This window comes from Mya arenaria, chromosome 10 (assembly GCF_026914265.1).
Source record: "Mya arenaria isolate MELC-2E11 chromosome 10, ASM2691426v1".
Taxonomy (NCBI): Eukaryota; Metazoa; Mollusca; class Bivalvia; order Myida; family Myidae; genus Mya; species Mya arenaria.
The window spans coordinates 5,092,501-5,111,290 of NC_069131.1; the positions used below are offsets into that span (position 1 = coordinate 5,092,501).

General features: G+C 34.2%; 1 protein-coding gene across 2 annotated transcripts; it reads right to left on the bottom strand.

The window, feature by feature from the left end:
• Positions 1-3,560: 3,560 nt before the first annotated feature.
• LOC128206304 (multiple epidermal growth factor-like domains protein 10) lies at positions 3,561-13,476 on the bottom strand. 2 transcript variants are annotated; one of them, XM_052908675.1, is made up of 5 exons: positions 13,337-13,476; positions 9,319-10,794; positions 5,157-5,292; positions 4,505-4,590; positions 3,561-3,989 (listed from the first exon to the last, which is right to left on the bottom strand). In XM_052908675.1, the coding sequence occupies exons 2-5, from the start codon at positions 9,848-9,850 to the stop codon at positions 3,862-3,864; spliced, it is 882 nt and encodes a 293-aa protein (XP_052764635.1). In that variant the 5' UTR covers positions 9,851-10,794; positions 13,337-13,476; the 3' UTR covers positions 3,561-3,861. Both variants share the same exon structure in this region; 1 of them encodes a protein (XP_052764635.1).
• Between the last annotated feature and the right edge of the window lie 5,314 nt (positions 13,477-18,790).

An 18,790-nucleotide genomic window follows, 5' to 3' on the forward strand; every position in this document is an offset into this window, starting at 1 on the left:
TGTCTGTCTCGTTTATATGTGTCTCTATGGTTTGCTTGCCATCTGGTTTGTTTAGTTTTTGTATTGTTTGTTAAAGGTCTGTTTATTTGTTTAGTTTCTGTTCATTAACTATTAGTTCATTTAGTGCAAGCTCGTTTGTAGTGATTGTTTTGTTTGTTCAATGTTTATTTGATTTGTTGAGCGCATCTTGGGTTCGTTCAGTTCATCTTTGGTTTGTTCAGTGTGAGATTTGCTCAGTGTCTGTTTAATTGGCTTAATGTCAATTTGGACTGCTCGGTGTTTTTTGGTTTTGTTTAATGTACGTTTGTGTAATTCAGTGTATGTTTTGTTATTCAGTGTGTGTTGGTTTTGTAAGTCCCTGTTTGGTTTGTTCAGCATCTGTTTGGATTATTCAGTGCCTGTTTGGTCTTCTCAGTGTCATTCAAAAAGAGCAATTGTTCTCGCTCTTTAACTTTAGTAAGTAGTGTTGAAAATGACAATTCAGTTGATTTGAGTGGCATTTTTTTTATTTAATTTAGTTAAAAGATCTAAAATCATATAGCTTAAGGTCACAAAAAGAATATACGTACTGTATAGATAAAACAATATAATCTTCGTAAAAGAAGCAAATTAATGTTTAACCTGTGCATTTATAATGACTATGCTCACTTTTAACTCCTACATGAAGGTTGCTTGTTAGAACAATATTACATTTAATTTAACACGGATATTTCATTGAGAGAAAAATTATGGTAGTTATATCAATAATGATAATTCACTAAACTTGTATAAAATGTAATTTTTAGTGGAGAAAGGAAGTAAACAGTAACATCCATTTGATCTCAACAATCGACGTTTATTGTTGACTTTCGTAAAGCAAATTAATACAGGTTTTGTTTCCCTAAACTTGAGTTTTACAATAGAGACTGCCTTTCTATTGTAACAAAACTCAGATGTTATTTATAAATAACTATTGTAATTCATATACAATTTAGACATTCAAGTATATCAACCTGAATCAAACATTGAATTCAATTAATAATACTAATTAACTAATTTACTGTTATACTTGCTTTTATTGCTATGTTTTACCATGTTCCATGCTTTTTGTTATCTGATTTACAAGTGTAAATTATGTCAGTCGTCTGCTTCTGTGTTCATGTCGGAAGACCCTTACTTATGGGTCACGTGTCACTGTAGGCGTGGCCTTATCGTCATCGGCGTGGTGTCAATTGGTACAGTGTCTGTTTGGTTTGTTCAGTGTATTGTGTTCTTTAGTTTCTGTTGTATTTGTTTACTATCTGTTTAGTTTGTTCAGTGTTTGCTTGGTTTGTTTAGTATATATAGGTTGTTTATGTGTACGTTTCTTTTTATAGCGTGTTCGTTCAGAGTCTGTCTGGTTTATACAGTGTCTGTTTCGTTTGGTCAACGCATTTTATAGTTTATTCAGTGTCTGGTTTGTTTAATACTTCAGCGTATTTTTGGTTTGTTTAGCATATTTTTGTTTTGTTCAATGTCTGTATTGCTTGCTTAATGTCTGATATATTGTGTTTGTGCTTTTGGTGTTAGTGGGGTCAAGATCAAGGTCATTTTGACTAAATAGAGCAATTGTTATCGCTCTTTCACTTTAGTAAGCAGTGTTGAATGGTAATGAAACTTAATTTGTACGTAGCTTATGTTAAGGCATATGTTTGGATTGATTTTGGATTTCTGGGGTAAAGAGCAAGATCACTGTTACTGAAAAAATTAAAATGGTTTCCGCTCAACAACTTAAGTGTGGATCTATGGATAGTGATTATGAAACATAGTGTGTAAGTAGCGTATGTGAAGTCGTATCTCGGAATTGCTTTTGATTTTCGTCTAGGTCATTGTTACTAAAATGGAAATATGGTTTCAGCTCGATAACATAAGTTACCATCGATGGTTGTAGCTTTGGTTTAGGTTAATCAGAGTATTTACCTACTCATAAAACATAATTACATCTACACAAACAAATTAACGGGAATTTGTTTCTAAGGCAGCTTTATCGAAATAAATGTGATAGAGGTTGGATTAAATTATTTTTGGTCTAATCCAATATAGAAAAAGTAACGTGTTTTGTTTAAACAAACTGTACGAAAAACTAAAGACACAAATTTACATTGAAAAAAAAAGATATCGGATGGGGTGAAGCAGATGCAGCAGTGCCTGAGTAACGGAACACTATTTTTATATAATCTTGTCTCTATTTACATTGTGTTTGTCGTGTTTGGGTTAAGCTGTATTTAACCAAACGGATTAATACTTATACATGTTCATTATTTCCAGACAATTCATCTTTATCGGTTTGATATGCTAGTACAATGGCAACTCTTTATGTCCATGTGAAATGTACTTAGGCTAAGATTTGATAAGAGTGTTTTTGATGTCTAGGTTTACAAAGCTGTTACTAAAGCATACAAAGAATGAATTTGTTAATTACTCAAAAGTCAGCTTAGCTAGCCCGAAATTCATTTCACATTGTAGTTTGTTTGAATATTATTATTGGAGAGAGATTGAGCCCACCCCAGCTGTATTTTCATTCGTTAGTTTGGTTTATTCAGTATCAGCTTTGTATGTTAAGTAAGTATTGGTTTGTTCAGTGTATGTTTGTATAGTTACTATATGGCTCAGTGTCCGATTGGTGTGTTAGGTGCATGTTTCATTTGTTCAGTGTTTAGTGTTTTCCGTAAATGTTTGATTTGTTCAGTGTGTTTTTTTGGCTTGTTCGGTGTCAGTTTGTACATTAACTGTATGTATGGTTTATTGCCATTTTCATGTTTGGCGTCTGTTTGCTTTGTTTATTGTCTGATTTTTATTTGGACTATTTCAGGTCCGTTTGGTTTATTCAGTGTGTGCTTGATTTGTTTTAGTGTATATTTGGTTGATTCAAATTTGCAGAGTCTGTTTGTTTAATGTCAGCATGAATTGTTAAGTATATATGTGGTTTAATCAATGTATATTTGATGTGTTCAGTGTTGGTTCGGGTATTTCAGCTCCTGTTCTTTTGTTTATATTTGTATGCATTTTTTATCAGCGTCTGTTCATTTTGTTTAGTGTCTGCATGCTGTTCGTTTGTTCAGCATCTTTTTACGTCTGTTCAGTATGTGTCTGCTTGGTTTGTAAACTGTCTATTCGGTTTGTTTATTATAAGCTTGTATTGATCACCGTCAATTTGGTTTGTTCAGTGTCTGGGCGGTTTCTTCAGGGTCTGTTTGTTTTGTCAAATGTATGTATTGGTTGTTCAGCTGTTACTCTAGTGTTCGTACAGTACAAGTTTGTTTGTGCAATGTCCGATTGGTCATGACACTGTCTATTTTTTGTTTAGTGTCTTTCTGGTTTATTCATTGTCTGTTACCAACACTTGTCGTCTCCATATATAAACCCATTGATATACAAACTATTTTTTATGTTTAACCACCACGATTTAAATAAATATTATTATAGTACAAATTTGTATCTTAAATTTTTTAACAAATCTATCATTTTTCATTCTTACAATGCTGACTAACATTCCGTACAACGCATAGAAAACAAGGTATTCATAGCGTATCTCTCTCGGTCAGCTAACACTGCATCATTACAACCACTAGGCTCCATACAGAAGAATGAGACTATTTTCGCATCAATAAACTTTATAAACATAGCATGAGGTATTTTATACAAATGTCGAAACGAGACGTTCTTATAGACTTACACAATTATTTTGATGACTCGAAACAATTTATTATTTGACTATGCAGTTTACATGAGAACTCTCATAATGTAGTTAAAAATTAACCAACGATAGCGCTGATGTAAAAGGTAACACTCCTGGAAACATACTACAAACACTTAATATGCTCAATCTGTCTGTGTACATTCTCATGTTTTATGAACATTTCCCCCGACATTCTTGTAGTAGACCCTCTCATCATTGTAATACACCCTGTTGTCTTCACCTTCGATGGTCAGCTCGGACCTTGGCTCCGAATCGTGTATTTCGTACTCGGCTGTAACGGAAATGATTCTGTTTATTAACTAAAATCTAATACAATTTAGTGTGGAAGTATGCAAGTATCAACAAAACTTGCGATCTTATACATTTTTGCAAAGTTCTCTGAATTTGTTTAATATTCATTTTATTATTAGTTTGTACTTCCACGTATTTTGATAAGATTGTTTTATAAAGGAATTATTATTTTTGCATATAATCTCTATTTTCTTGTCCAAAACAATTTTGAATACTCTCTGTACCATTTTAAACTGAAAGATGCAGGCGCCAAATAAGCACCTTCAAAAAACCAATGTATCTGAAAACGTTATATAAAATGATATTCTGAAACCTGTGGTATTCGAAAGGAAGGCTTTGGAATGTGCCAGGAAATTCAACTGTAGTCACAGTTATCACTGCGTTTGATAAAAGTTCAAATTATAAGAAATAGCATGTTGTCACTGAATTCTTACTATGATGTTTTAACTGTCCACTGACAGTATAACAAAAATATAAGGAACAAAATGTGTATACTCGTGCTCGCAGATGCCAATGTTGTGTAGGGTTCATCTTGGCTTCTTCCTGGTGATATATCCTCATACGTCTCCTTGCTCTCCTTCCTGAAAATGCGCAGGAAGACGTTAATCTATCAATTGAAAGGGTATTCCGGCGTTTTCGCTCTCATTTGATATTTAAAAACGATGTAATACAGAAAAGGGTAAACTGGACCGTTTAACACTTCTAAATACTAAACAGCTTGTAACGGAAACCGTCGACAACATGATAACATTGTTCTAAAGTACTGAAGATTAAATTTGCCTTAACAACTTGACAAATTCCGCCGCCAAAAGGCATGTGTTTATAATATAATATCCACCTCGTATAAGTCCCAAGAAGTGTAGTTGATACAGTTACTCACGCAAGAACCAGAGGTACTGAGTTCAACGATTTCCTTTCTTTTCTATTTCACTTTTTCACATCGGTAGATTTATATAATAAAATATATTGATTCTTAACTGTCGTACCTAAACATATTTTTAAAATTATGAGAAACAAGATCTTAATAATAATAATCGTAACATAAAAAAGATCGAAAACACAGCGCTGAAGTTAAGTATTATGAGAAAAATGAAATATTGTAATTCTTTATGGCTTTAACGTTATGTTTTCATCAGGAAATATTTACCAAATAATCCCCTTTCTCTTCAATACCAGGACAACCACCACTAGCGCTACGACAGCACACACGCCAAGTACACCACCAACCGCTCCACCGATCACAGAACCAGAGTTAGTTTCTTCAGTTTGTTGGTAACGGCCGTCTAAAACCCATGATGAAATCATTATTAATCTAGAATTATGAGACGTTGTAATAACGTTTCCTGGTACAATATGATCGACAGCTGCTGCAATGGAAGAATAATATTTGTTCTTAACAGAACACGTATTCTATACCCACCAGTCTTCACGACTAAATTTTAACTATCATTGACTGGTTTTTACAAAGATGCGTAATCGAATGTGGATCAAATAAGTAATAAAACAACCAATGCTGTGCTGGAAACTTAATATGGGTGATAAGTTGTTTTCTTTTTTGAATAATTTCCCTATTCCGAATGGAAAATGTCTATAACAAATGAACATGAAAACATATTTTAGTATTGGTTTTCGTATTTTAACACGCGTATAGGCGACTTTTGGAATACCAGAATGTAAGACAACTGCAGTCTGTTGCGTGAAAATGAGAACCGCTAAAATAGATACATGTAATACACTTTGGCTAACTTCATGTGAAAACCATTGTCACAGTATTAGTTCGTCAACACGGAAATAAATCATCGCATGTTTTCTTTATCAGCATTTGAATTAGAAATTAAATTAAGTTCCTTGTTCCTTATATGAAACTTCATGTGTTAAATTGCACGGTTAGACCCAAGTGACGCTTAAAAGGACAATTTTGTGTGTAAACAGTCGGTTGTGATTAATGTTGCATAGTCATTTCATGAAATAATGATGCATGTTTAAAGCACTCTAAACACTGAGCACCGCTTTAATATATAATGCATTCTTACAAACGTTTTGTGAAGATCAATGCTGCATAATTATTTTGTCCAAAAACAAAAATAGAAAAAAAGGAAAGTTCTCCGTTAATATTTATAATTCGCGTATTGAATATGGAATGAATAACCAGATCCTTCTTCCGTATTCGGAGTTCGCTGCGTTCCATAATCACTTTAAGCACCAAGCAACGCTTGAATAGACAATGCCTCTGAGCAAAATATTTGTGTAGACCAATCTTGCGTAGGACAAATAGGACATTGAAAACATGAATGATCATCATTTATGTCCATTATTCCATTTGAATAAAGAATAAGGAAGTAGTTCCATATTCCTATTTTGACTTTTGCTTTTTCATTCTTTTCGATACTTGGCCTAAATGTGTTAAAGAGGTTTTACTTTTAATTTGCTTATTCATTTTTAATGTCGTCTTTAAATTCTTATCAGAAATACGAATTACTGTTGAAATAAGTTTTTTCGTTCTTTATTTCTTTTTTCTACTATTATTCTACTATTGTTATTTTTTATGTTCACAATAATTCATTTTAACTAAGGAGTAAGGAGTTTCCTTGTTTTACATCAGTTTGGCATGTTTAGCTATCAGGAAATGTAATAGTTTTAAAAGGTTTTAAAAGGTCCATTCGAAAGTGGTCATACATATGGAGAGTCGAAACGAATAACAATCTCGCAAGCTGTTTCGGGGTGTCCGATCAAAATTTAAGGAACAACAGTGCTACCATGATCATCCTTAACGCCTATCTAACCAGCAAGTATACCATTATCATCTTTAACGCCTACCTCACCAGCAAGCCTACCATGATCATCTTTAACGCCTATCTAACCAGCAAATCTACCATGATCATCTTTAACGCCTACCTAACCAGCAAGTCTACCATGATCATCTTTAACGCCTACCTAACCAGCAAGTCTACCATGATCATTTTTAACGCCTACCTAACCAGCAAGTCTACCATGATAATATTTAACGCCTACCTCACCAGCAAGTCTACTATGATCATCTTTTACGCCTATCTAACCAGCAAGTCTACCATGATCATCTTTAACGCCTACCTTACCAGCAAGTCTACCATGATCATCTTTAACGCCTACCTAACCAGCAAGTCTAACATGATCATCTTTAACGCCTACGTAACCAGCTAGTCTACCATGACCATCAGTAACGCCAACCTAACCAGCAAGTATACCATGATCATCAGTAATGCCTACCTAACCAGCAATTATACTAGAATCATCTTTAACGCCTACCTTACCAACAAGTCTACCGGGATCATCTTTAAAGCCTACCTATCGGTACCGGAAGTTTATAAGCGGTGTCGATAAAGGTAAACAAACGAGGTGATTATCGTAAAAAATGTGCCTTAAATATTGTTTCATATTGAGGATTATATCAGGGTCATTCAGGTATTGGATGTGGTTAAATTGTTTCTGGTCTGGATCGACTCCAACTATATATACGTTTGGAATTGATAATTAAATTTAGTGTAATTGAAAGACAAAATAAAGCACTAGAAACATGATTTAGTCTTAGGTTCAAAATAACTTAAAAAATAATCTTTTAATATATATATATATTATTCTCTGAAAAGGTATGTTTTCCTGTTATTTTCTTGTTCTTAATTGAAAAAAGAGTTTGACAAATACTCTAATAACAGCAAACCTTGTCAATCGTTTAAGCTTTGAACACTGATAAAATATGTCATGTGTTTAATATTGATTGATCTCATGAATAAGATATACTTGAAGGAAATTGTTGTTTGATTCCCTTAATTAATGTATTATGTTTTCATTGTGAACGGGAAAAGTTTGGTTCTTGTAAATATCATATCTGTTATAACAGAAAAATAGTGCCTTTTTCTGACTTTTTGTGAAATGATCTTAAAAAATTTAATTAATTTTTGCAATGAACTAAACTTTTAAGAATTTGGCAGTGCAGTTTTGATACAATGGGAATTATGCTCATTGCATATGACACATGTTTGAATAAGTTAAATATATAAAATGTCTTTTTCCTGTAATTATTTATGAACATTCATATTAGGGCATATCCAGTTACATTTAAACTGTTGGTATATACTTATATTTAACAATGTATTCATCATTCTTAATTGTTATCCTGTTATCTTTAACCGATATGATCTATATTTATACATACTATTGATATATTCACTGAATAACTAATTATACAGCATTACAGTTTTGAAAAGAAACAACCAGAAACGCATACTAAAAGACAAACAGACATCAGTAATCAAGTACAATGTAAAAGAAACAACCGACATTAAATGAATGCATCTTTAAAAAAAGCTAGAACACTATTGATGAAACAAGCAGTCCGAATAATATATCTCTTTAAGGCAACTTGAAAATCTTTAAAATGACTTAAACCAGGAAGTCAGGTTGTATCAGGTGAAACACATCTTACGCTACAAACAACAGCACAGCGATGAGTTTAGACCAGTTTAAACTTTTGAAAGAGTAAGGAAATTTATAGTTTCTTATCCGATAAATAATAGTTTTTAATTAAGATGGGCTATGCATTAATACGGGGTTGTCATTTGCAACCATTTCATGATGATATTTTCAAACTTAAACCGTCGATACCTTATTTAAGAACGAAATTCAATCAAAGAGTTTAAAACGTACAATTAGAAACTGTTACAAATTAGCTTACTACACAATGCCTTCAATCAAGCAATGCGTATTTAAACTTGTAAATAACTATACTTACTTTGCAATGAACTTATGCATGTATTCGTATTATATTCACGTGTGAATAATAGAAACTGTATTTTGCGGGATGGTATTAGGTATGCCTTAAATTACTATAACGGATAGCTTCCATGGAACGAATATATGGAATTCTGTTACCAAAGATGGCGTCTGCATGATTATGTTAATATCATTCGAGTTATATATTTCATCAAAGTATTTACAATACACCATTTTCGTCGTTCAAGGGATTAGAATCGATTCCGGTACACAATTGACAACTATCAGACACTGGTTACCTCCGTATGAAATACTAAACATTGCTAATAAACAAAGTTCTGAGTGTTTCCAAAACTACATGCAGCATTCTAATACGTACACATTCAATTAGAATATAGTTTATGTAATAGTCAATGCAAAACATGTTCCTTTATGCTTTTAAATTAAATACAATGTTTTATCACTGTGTTATTTTCCGTTCAGTGGAATTTGCACTTTTGATATCTGTATTTTCGATCTCTTGCAAGTTAATTATTTAAACAAAAATTTGGTGTTTTTACCTGATTTGCATCGTTTGCCAAAGTATCCTTCAACGCAGCCTCCAAGACATGCACCGTCTATATTACATATTACTCCTGAATTATTTCGGCATCTTTTAGAACATTCCTGATCACATATAGTTCCAAAGTATCCATCTCTGCATCCGTTTAAGCACACACCATTCTCTCGTTTACATTCGTTACCAAGACAATACGAACTACATGTTTCATTACAAAACATTCCAAACACTGAGTTATTTTTACAGCTACTACACGCTCCTGTGTACCTATCACATGTTAACAAATAACAATTATGATTGCATGTTAAGTTGCAGTAACTTCCAAAAGCAGATAACGCAGAACAATTGTAACATACTCCTTTGATATTGCACATTTTATCTGTACACTCGTCGTTGCAAGATAAATGGCAGATGTGTCCATATTTTGATTCTTGGCAAACGGCACAAGTGGCTTCGGACTCACATGATACACAGTTTGCTGGGCAGACCTCACATAATCCATCATTTTGACGACATTTATTACTTTCACACATTTGTTGACATTACATGTTGCAACTTTTTCCGTAATATCCCGATTCACAGGACAAACAGCTACCATTTGTATAACACCGTGAATCAGCACATTTACCAAAGCACGTCACGTTGCAATATGGTCCGTGATACCCACGATTACATGAATAACATCTATGTGAAGAATCATCACAGGTACCATTACAGTTTTTTGGGCAAGCATTTTTCAAGCATTGGCCTTGAAGTTGATCGCATCCGAATTCACAATTGCATCCGAATTCACATTGATGACCATAATACCCTGACAAACACGACTGACAATTCCCTTGATTATCACAGACATCATAGCATGTAGACGAGCACGTATTCTCACATCGTCTTCCATATTTTCCGGTCATACATGAAGTGCAGACATTATTATTGCAAGACAAACAGTCTGTTCCACAAGCACGACACTCTCCGGTAACAATATCACATGCATTGCCATCGCATTGACAAAATAATTGACACGAACTATCGAACTTTCCTGTTTCACACGATGAGCATGACGTAATATTTATACAATGGGTGCAATAATTGCCACATCTTGAGCGACATGATGGCCCAAAATATCCTTGATTACATACACAATTGCCAGTATCACCAAAGCAAGTGGAAGGAACGCAATGGTCTGAACATAGTCCATCGCATTTATTTCCGTAATAGTTCCTAAGACAAGAACAAAAACCGTTAGCAGTATTGCATTTTCTATCAACACACCCTTCTGCACATTTTGCATTACATTTTTCACCCCAAAAACCGTCTTTGCAGGAGTCACAGTTTGACGCATTAAAACATGTTTTGCAATTTGAATAAGTACCCTGTTGACAATTATACTGGCTTGGATAGAAGCCGTCTCGGCAGTTACGGCATGATCCAGAGGACTCACTGGTGTCACAGTCAGTGCAGTTGGAATCGCATCGGGTACCTTAAGATTATATAAAATAAAAGTATGACTTACAAAAGTCGAAACGAAAAATTTTAACAATTTAATTGTTTCAACGGTATCAACCTGATATAATATAAAATAAATAACAATCAGGTTAACTTACTATTTTATTTCATTAATTGCTTCTTTTTTTTCTTTTTTTTCTTCTGTTTGTAATTGCCAAGCATGATTATCCGTTTATTCATTCTTAATAATCACATGGTATGAAAAGTATGAATATACATAGTTTACATGTCGAATCTAGAAATTAAATATGAGAGGTATCTTTAGTACATTTCACAAAATCATTCAAAACACGAGATGACACATTTTTGTTTGAATAATGTTTTGGAGAACAATTAGATCCGGTACATTTGATACACATTGGCAAGTTTTTTTATAATCAAAGAAAATAAATTTAAGTTTTCGGGAAAAAAGTAATTTTATTTTAAATTGTTTAACTTTGTTGTCATCGAATGATTTATGTGTTATACAATACCAAGAATTCCATTTAATATTCTCACGTGTGCGCTAATTCTAATAGGTGTGCATATAGGGATTTTCAAAATTGTATTTTATGTAGATTTGGTAAATGTCTTTCAATATTCGTAATATCATTAAGAGGTATGTTTTTACATGATTGTAAAAAATTTGTATATACTTTTGTATTCATTGATGTGTCAGTTGTATGTATTTGCCTTGTAGGTCAATTTTTTTGTCTAAAATATTAGATTGTTACTTATTTTTAATTAGTATTTGGCAACCTTTACTGCTTGAATTTCCTTAACAATTAGTAAGTGTCCAATTGATCAAATTATGTTTAATAATTTGTTCAATATCTTCTGTAAAATGTGTTTCTTGTTATTATACAATGTCGGTTATCTGGGCTTTTAACCATTCAATTAAACGTACACGTTTTTTTTCTCGTAAGTCTTGAACATTATGCGATAACAAATCTACAGTATTAGCATGAACCATTTTAAATTGGAGATATTTAATTATTTTGTAATCTTGTATTAAAAGAATATCAATATAATGCGACTTTGCATTTTCAAAGAATTCTAAAATACTTATTGTCCTATAGAAAAAAAAATGCTTCCTAATGGTCATAAATCGGCAAATTAGTTCCCAGAGAGAGATTAACTTCAGTATGTATGTAACAGTATGCCTGGAAAGGAGAGTTATAATTAAGCTGTAACCAAAGAAAAAATACAGCTCGAGCTCAAGCTTAAGAGCTTTCGATTCTGGTAAACACATTTTTCATGATTTCAAAAAATATTAGTCGATCTGGCGCGACCAAAATGGTTTTTCCAATAATATTCACTTATTCACTAGTTTCCTATACTTATGGAGAAAAGCCATTATACAAAAGTACGGTTTATGTTTTCTTGTGGTGAAAGAACAAAGTGAATGTGCTCTTGGGTATATATGTTTCGTCTGTGTCTTCAGATGTGATATGCTTGTGTCTCAGTCCTATAATACGTCTGCAGGAAACAAAAGTAGTTTAACTATAAGTTGCATCTCTGAAAACTCACAATCATAGATTGTAGCCTGAACAACTACTTGCTGAGAATGACAAAAATGCGATTTAAAACAAAATCAGCATTTTAACTTTGATAATGATATTTCGAATGGTTTATTACTGTGATGGTATATTCAATCGTGCTCAGTGTATCTCGGTATGATATAAAACAACTTACTTAACACACTCCCTGTTATTACTTACGAAACAGTCGAAATATATTGTGTAATTGATATTGATTCATATTAGAATTAACCACAACAATGAATGGATATTTTATAAGATGACCTCTATGTATAGTTAGATGAATGGAGTTAGGTTAAAAAAGATCGGAATTTGGTAACTGTGTTGTTTTAATCAAACTCGGTATGTTTTACATTCAGATTTTTATAAAAGACACCTTCCTAAAAGTTAATACATACAGTATTAGCAGTAATGACGGAGTGAATTATTTATCCCTCTTGTGAAGCTCTACATTATTTCCAAGCTATTAGCATAAAAGAGAAGATGCCTGATATCAGCAGATGTAGAAAGTGACGAGGAAGAAATAGGACCGGGTGTTTTTATGGGAGTGATTTTTCGAGATAGGATTAAAATAATAGTAACTCATTTAATCGCAATGAACACAATAAATGCACACCGCTTTCCACACGGGAATTCGTAGAAGAGCTATCATGAACTATGACTTAAACGAACCACTTGCAAAGGAATCATAGGAACATGCGAATATATCGTCGAAATACTTCTTATTATGTAATAAACGGAACAAATGAGGAGTCACTTCCGCATAAGTAAATGCGTCTACATGTCATTAGACTTAGAAGTACATCATGGGTATCTTTATATTGGCTGCAGAGAGATTGATAAGTAAATTACAGTTTACACTATATCGTATATCGTACTTAGTCGAAGAGATGACTGTCTGTGATATATAAGTTGATTTAAAAATTACTTAAAGTGAAATATCAACATACAATTAAAGTCTAAACATGATGATGCACAATATATTATTCAGCTTACCACCGCACAGATAAAATCCGAAGGAAACGAATAATACTATTTTCAAAAAAACTGTTTGAGCCTTTATCTCCATTATTCAGCTTTAAACTTAACACACTTTATATAATTTATACGTCCACACAGTTAAATTCAAACCAGGAAGTTCGCTACAGCGTAGTTTAACATTAATGGTGCGGTAGGCAATTCATTGATCCTAAATACTGGTTTGGTAAACGATACGCTTTAGTGATATTTACAATAATTTAAAGTTTTTGCAGCTATCATTTGGTCTTGTATTACAAATATACACCGACAAGTCCTTATGTTCGACATGAGGCGTTAAAATTAATTAGTGCAATGGCTTGTTCTATGTGTTTTGTGCACAGTTCTAATCCTGAAACGTCTGATTTGGGGCAGCTACGGCAGTGGTTTACTTTCATGTACAGCATCGGAGGGTTAATCATCTAAATACTCCCGGTATTATATTGCGGCAAATTAATATGTCGACCAGACCCCAAACCAGCAACGTAGCGTGTTAAAACAAAGCAATTAAGTGGGGGTGAGCAACGCCTGGACCAACAGTGGATGCCCTGACGATCCCAGCAACGTTAAAACTAAAACTTTCAACAATCAGTATGTGACTAATAGCATTTCAAATTCAAAAAAGAGGCGCATACCTACTGCCCCCGTGTCATAAAAGCCACCCACAGCAAGGCTTGTTACATGCAAAGACTGTGAATTGAAGAAGGGCGCCCAGGAAATATTCAGCATACATTTCTCCGCAACTAATTAGCCGCAAATAGTGACTGTTGACGAACACGCGGAACAACGCGAAGATATTATACAACAAAAGATGGTGATGGCTTACATTATGCGGCTGAGCTTGATTAAAATTTATCCTGGAAGCTGCTGAGAAACAAAAGAAGTATAACGCCAGATAATTGCAGTGAGATGATAGTTAAAATGATATCATATTCGGATGAAAATCTCATCAACGTTTGCAAACGCTATTTTATGAAAGCATTTATGCCGAATAATGATTTAATTACAGTGGAAGGGCTAAGACAGATATTTAAATAACTGTGATCAAAATAAAGATATTTATTACTGGACTACTACGCTGAGCAGGTACAGTGTGCGATCAAGTCATTAAAGTGGGTTAAAAGCCCGGGAATAGAACAAATTTTGAATAAGAATGAGTGCATGGCGGCGAGGGTATGTTATCTGCTCTACTTAATTTCATTCGGGAACAGGATAAGTATCCTGCTAATTGCAAAGCCAGTTTACTAATCCCGCTTAACAGTCAAGATGAAATTTAAAACCCAACCGCGTATCGATAGACCTGTATTTAGTTTAATAATGGAAAGGGTCTATATAACCTTTCATCGGCATTATTTGATTTAAACCTAAACAAATGCATCATTGATTTATTGGAAGCAATAGCAATATTTAAATCCGTCATACCAGGAGGAATGTTGTCAACTGTATATAACAGTCTATTAACTGGATCATAACAACCTAGGGTGCTCTGTACTTTTAACCATGGGAGTTAATTCCTCTTTTGCAGATGATATTTTACTTGTATCGTTATCTCCCTTACAACTTGCAATGCATGGTTAAATTAGTGTATCACAAGTGTAATGAGTGGAAAATGGACAATTACGGTTAAAGAAATTGACCATTATAATATAAGCAAAATGCGAAAAGTACCGATAGTCAGTAGTTTATATTGGGACACATTTCTCGAGCGGACAATTAACGCAAACCATCAGGGCAAGACTCGAATATAAGATACAAGATTAATATTATGCAGTATTAAGAAAAGTTGTCAAAAAGCAAAACAAGCATTTTTGTCTTTGTCATCACAAGGCTTCAACTTGATGGCATAATCCACTTGCATCCACTTATTTCAACAGTATCGAACTGTTGAATAATATATCTGACCATGAATTTTTAATATCGATCACATTGTTTTTGTCAAAACGATACAAGGTTTTCATATAAGAGCGAAAGTTGGATGTATGCACTTTATTTCCGAATGTTGTTATTACAGCAAATGTTATTCCTACATACACTGTTGTCATAACATATATTTTTACCAGATAAATGCAAACCTCTGTGTACGTTTGGGTGGCCGAAATTTCTGCTCCCTACGTCATTTCTTATCAACTGCCTTCGACGTCAACATATTCCCAGTCGACGGCATTTGCTCACTTCGCCAGTTTTGATTTATGTCACGTCGCTGTTATTTGTACTTCAGTATTGTTACCCTTGTAATCGTCGCTATTACCGCTCTTGTCAACTAGTACCGACTACCCGTCCCGTCGCTGTAAGTTGATATCCCGCCAATATTCGCGCAGCCCATGTTTCCGCCGCGGTATATTATAAGATGTGTACGAATATTATCAACATATCAGCAACGCCCCAATGTAGCCTACCACCACCCCGACAGAACGGTGTGGCGTGGCACAAATGTAAAACGATTTCAATTTTCCAATTGAACTGATTATTTTGTATTTTTACTTAAGTATATGAGTTTGTTACAGGGTCGTATCGTTGTGATAGTTTGTGATAAGTGTATGTCATACTGATATGTTAAACTACCTCAATATACCCAATGTGGATCCAACTGCCTTGACCATGACATCAGCGCGGCGTTATGATCATGCCGTCAGTGCGATGCCGGCTTCTATTCAAGCGGATTTCATTGTATACAATATATAGAATGTGCCAAGCATGGTCTAATCCGTTACATTGTGACACATGCCTAACCAGATGGGTTTGAGGGTGATATCTGTAGTGCAAGATGAGCAGATAGGTTTGTTGATGGAAAGGCACTTGTGAATCTCCGACTTGGTGATATCGGTCAATGTGTACGCAAACACGGCTCTTTTGGGGCTTCAAATGTGGCAATCATTGTTCCGATTGTACTTATAACACGTCATACTCATTGTATGAAACTGGAAAGGTCGGTAGTGCGTGTGGATTTGATTGTCAATGGGGTAGGCAATGTAGAATGTGAATGTGATTTTGTAACAGGAGTGTGTCGCGAGTGTGGACCAGACTGTATTAGCCGAATTCAGAACAACCACTCTCACTTGCACTCATTGAGTTAATCCTCTGTAATCCCATAACGGTTCAGATATTTTCGAGTGAAAGGTATATGCGTATTCACAGGTGTGAGTGAGACTCCAGTGGTTTGCGTGAGTGGGACATTTGTGAGTGCTCGGCTAGGCCACTTGAACCGCCCTTGAGGATTGGTTGTGAATACGAATTGAATGAGTGTGAGTGATGAATGTACATGACAAGTAGAAAAGATGGAATATATCAGATATTTGGAACAAATATGGGACATCCTCATTCCCAGACAATATTTAAGAGACTTTAACTGGGATAATCCATTGAAGTACATGTAACGTGGACTTCTATAAAAAATCAAATTTTCAAAGGATTTACCAATCACATATTTGTTTTGTTTCGTGCTGATCTTGAACGCCCATCAAACTTGATGGTTGGAATTCATCGATGGCTGCAATAAAAGGCAGCTTTATGTACGTAAAGTTAGCGGCCTAGCGGCGTGAAACAAGCGGCCTAGCGACGTGAAGTTAGCGGCCTTGCGGCCTAGCGGCATGAAGTGGGCAGCCTAGCTGCCCTAGCTGCCTAAATTTCTTCTCTATCTCAAAGTTATTGTTCATGTGTTTAATTGGAAACTAATGATAAATCAATGTGTTTTATTCATACATTATTATAGCGGCCTTATATTATTTTCTATTTCATAGCATCTTTTATTAGTTTTCTTCTAAAACAATGTTAAATCATTGTTTTTATGCAAAATTCATTACTCTGGGGCGATTATTAACATTTGTTTCAAAAAGACAATCAAGCAATCCAGCGGCATAGCGGCGTGAATGTAGCGGCCTGGCGGCCTAAAACAATTTTAGGCAGCGGGGGCGCCAGGCCGCGAACTTCATGCCGCTATGCCGCTAACTTCACGTGTACATGGTTTACGCAACATGTTCATTTCAGACCTTGGTCAGAGAATTTATAAGTATTTTCCATCCTACAGTCAGTTGGATTATAATTATCATTATTATTGTTATTATTATTATAATTATTATTATTATTATTATTATTATTATTATTATTATTATTATTATTATTATTATTATTATTAGTATTATTATTATATACCCATCATAAATCCACACGAAATACATATCGCAAAATACGGTAGTCCTTATTCCACTACAGTGCAATACGGCCATATTCCACTCTTGTGACGTCACGTCATAACAAGTATCGTTGCGCGATGTTAAAATGACATCATAAAACAAAATAGTGCGTCGTTAAAATGACATTTATTATTTTATTGTTTTTGGCTTTTAAGTGATCTAACCAGTAATGTATATAATAAAAGGGTTATAAGTACTGCGTTTTGATCCGGAATTCGACTCTCGTGGATTTTTGCAGATTTTGATTTCACTCGGCTTACGCCTCGTGCAAAAATCCACTCGAGTCGAATACAACCTCCCGGATCAAAACGCAGAACTAATAACCCTATTTTATTATTATTATTATTATTATTATTATTATTATTATTATTATTATTATTACCGTCATCATCTAGTTTCCCTACATTTCTTAGGTTGCTTTTACTCCGAGGTGTAATTTTCCTATAAGAAGTAGATTCATTCGCTTATTCTATGTGCTATTTTTTATTAAGTGTTTTCACCTTTTATCTTTTATTTTCAAACGCTAAGACCGCTTTATGCAGACTACAAAAACAAGATTATATACAATTTGTTCAGTGATTATTTGGTTTGTATAAAGTATGTTTGTTAAACTACTATACGGTTTGTGCAGTGTATGTTTAATGTGTTCAGTGTCAGTTTGTTTATTTCAGTGGGAGTTTCAGTGTGTGTATAGTTTAGGTTGTTCAATGTCAGTTGGAGTTTCAGTGTGTTTATGGTTTAGTCTGTTCAATGGCGGGTGGGATTTCAGTGCCTGTTTGACCTTTTGTTCAGCGTATGTTCTGTTTTCCAAGTGTATGAATAGTTTTGGTTTGTTCAGTGTTTGTATTGTTTGTTCAGATACCGAAATGTTTGATAAGGATCAGTTAAAGTTCGTTCATATTTTGACTGGTTCATTGATTTTCTCTTTATTTTGTTAATTGCATATTTGGTTTGTTTACTGTAATGTCTGTTCGGTGATTTAGTTGCTGATGTTTAATGAATGTTCGGTGACTGTTTGGTTTGTTCAGTGACTGTTTGGTTTGATCAGTGGCGCTCTTTGTTTTGTTCAGTGTGTGTTTCGTCTGTTCGGTGTCTGTTTTGTTTGTTTACTGGATGTTTGGTTTGTTCAGTGACTGTTTGGTTTGTTCAGTGTATGTTTGGTTTGATCAGTGGCGCTCCTTGTTTTGTTCAGTATCTGTTTAGTTTGTTAATTGTCTATATGTGTTTGGTCTGTTTGGTGTTT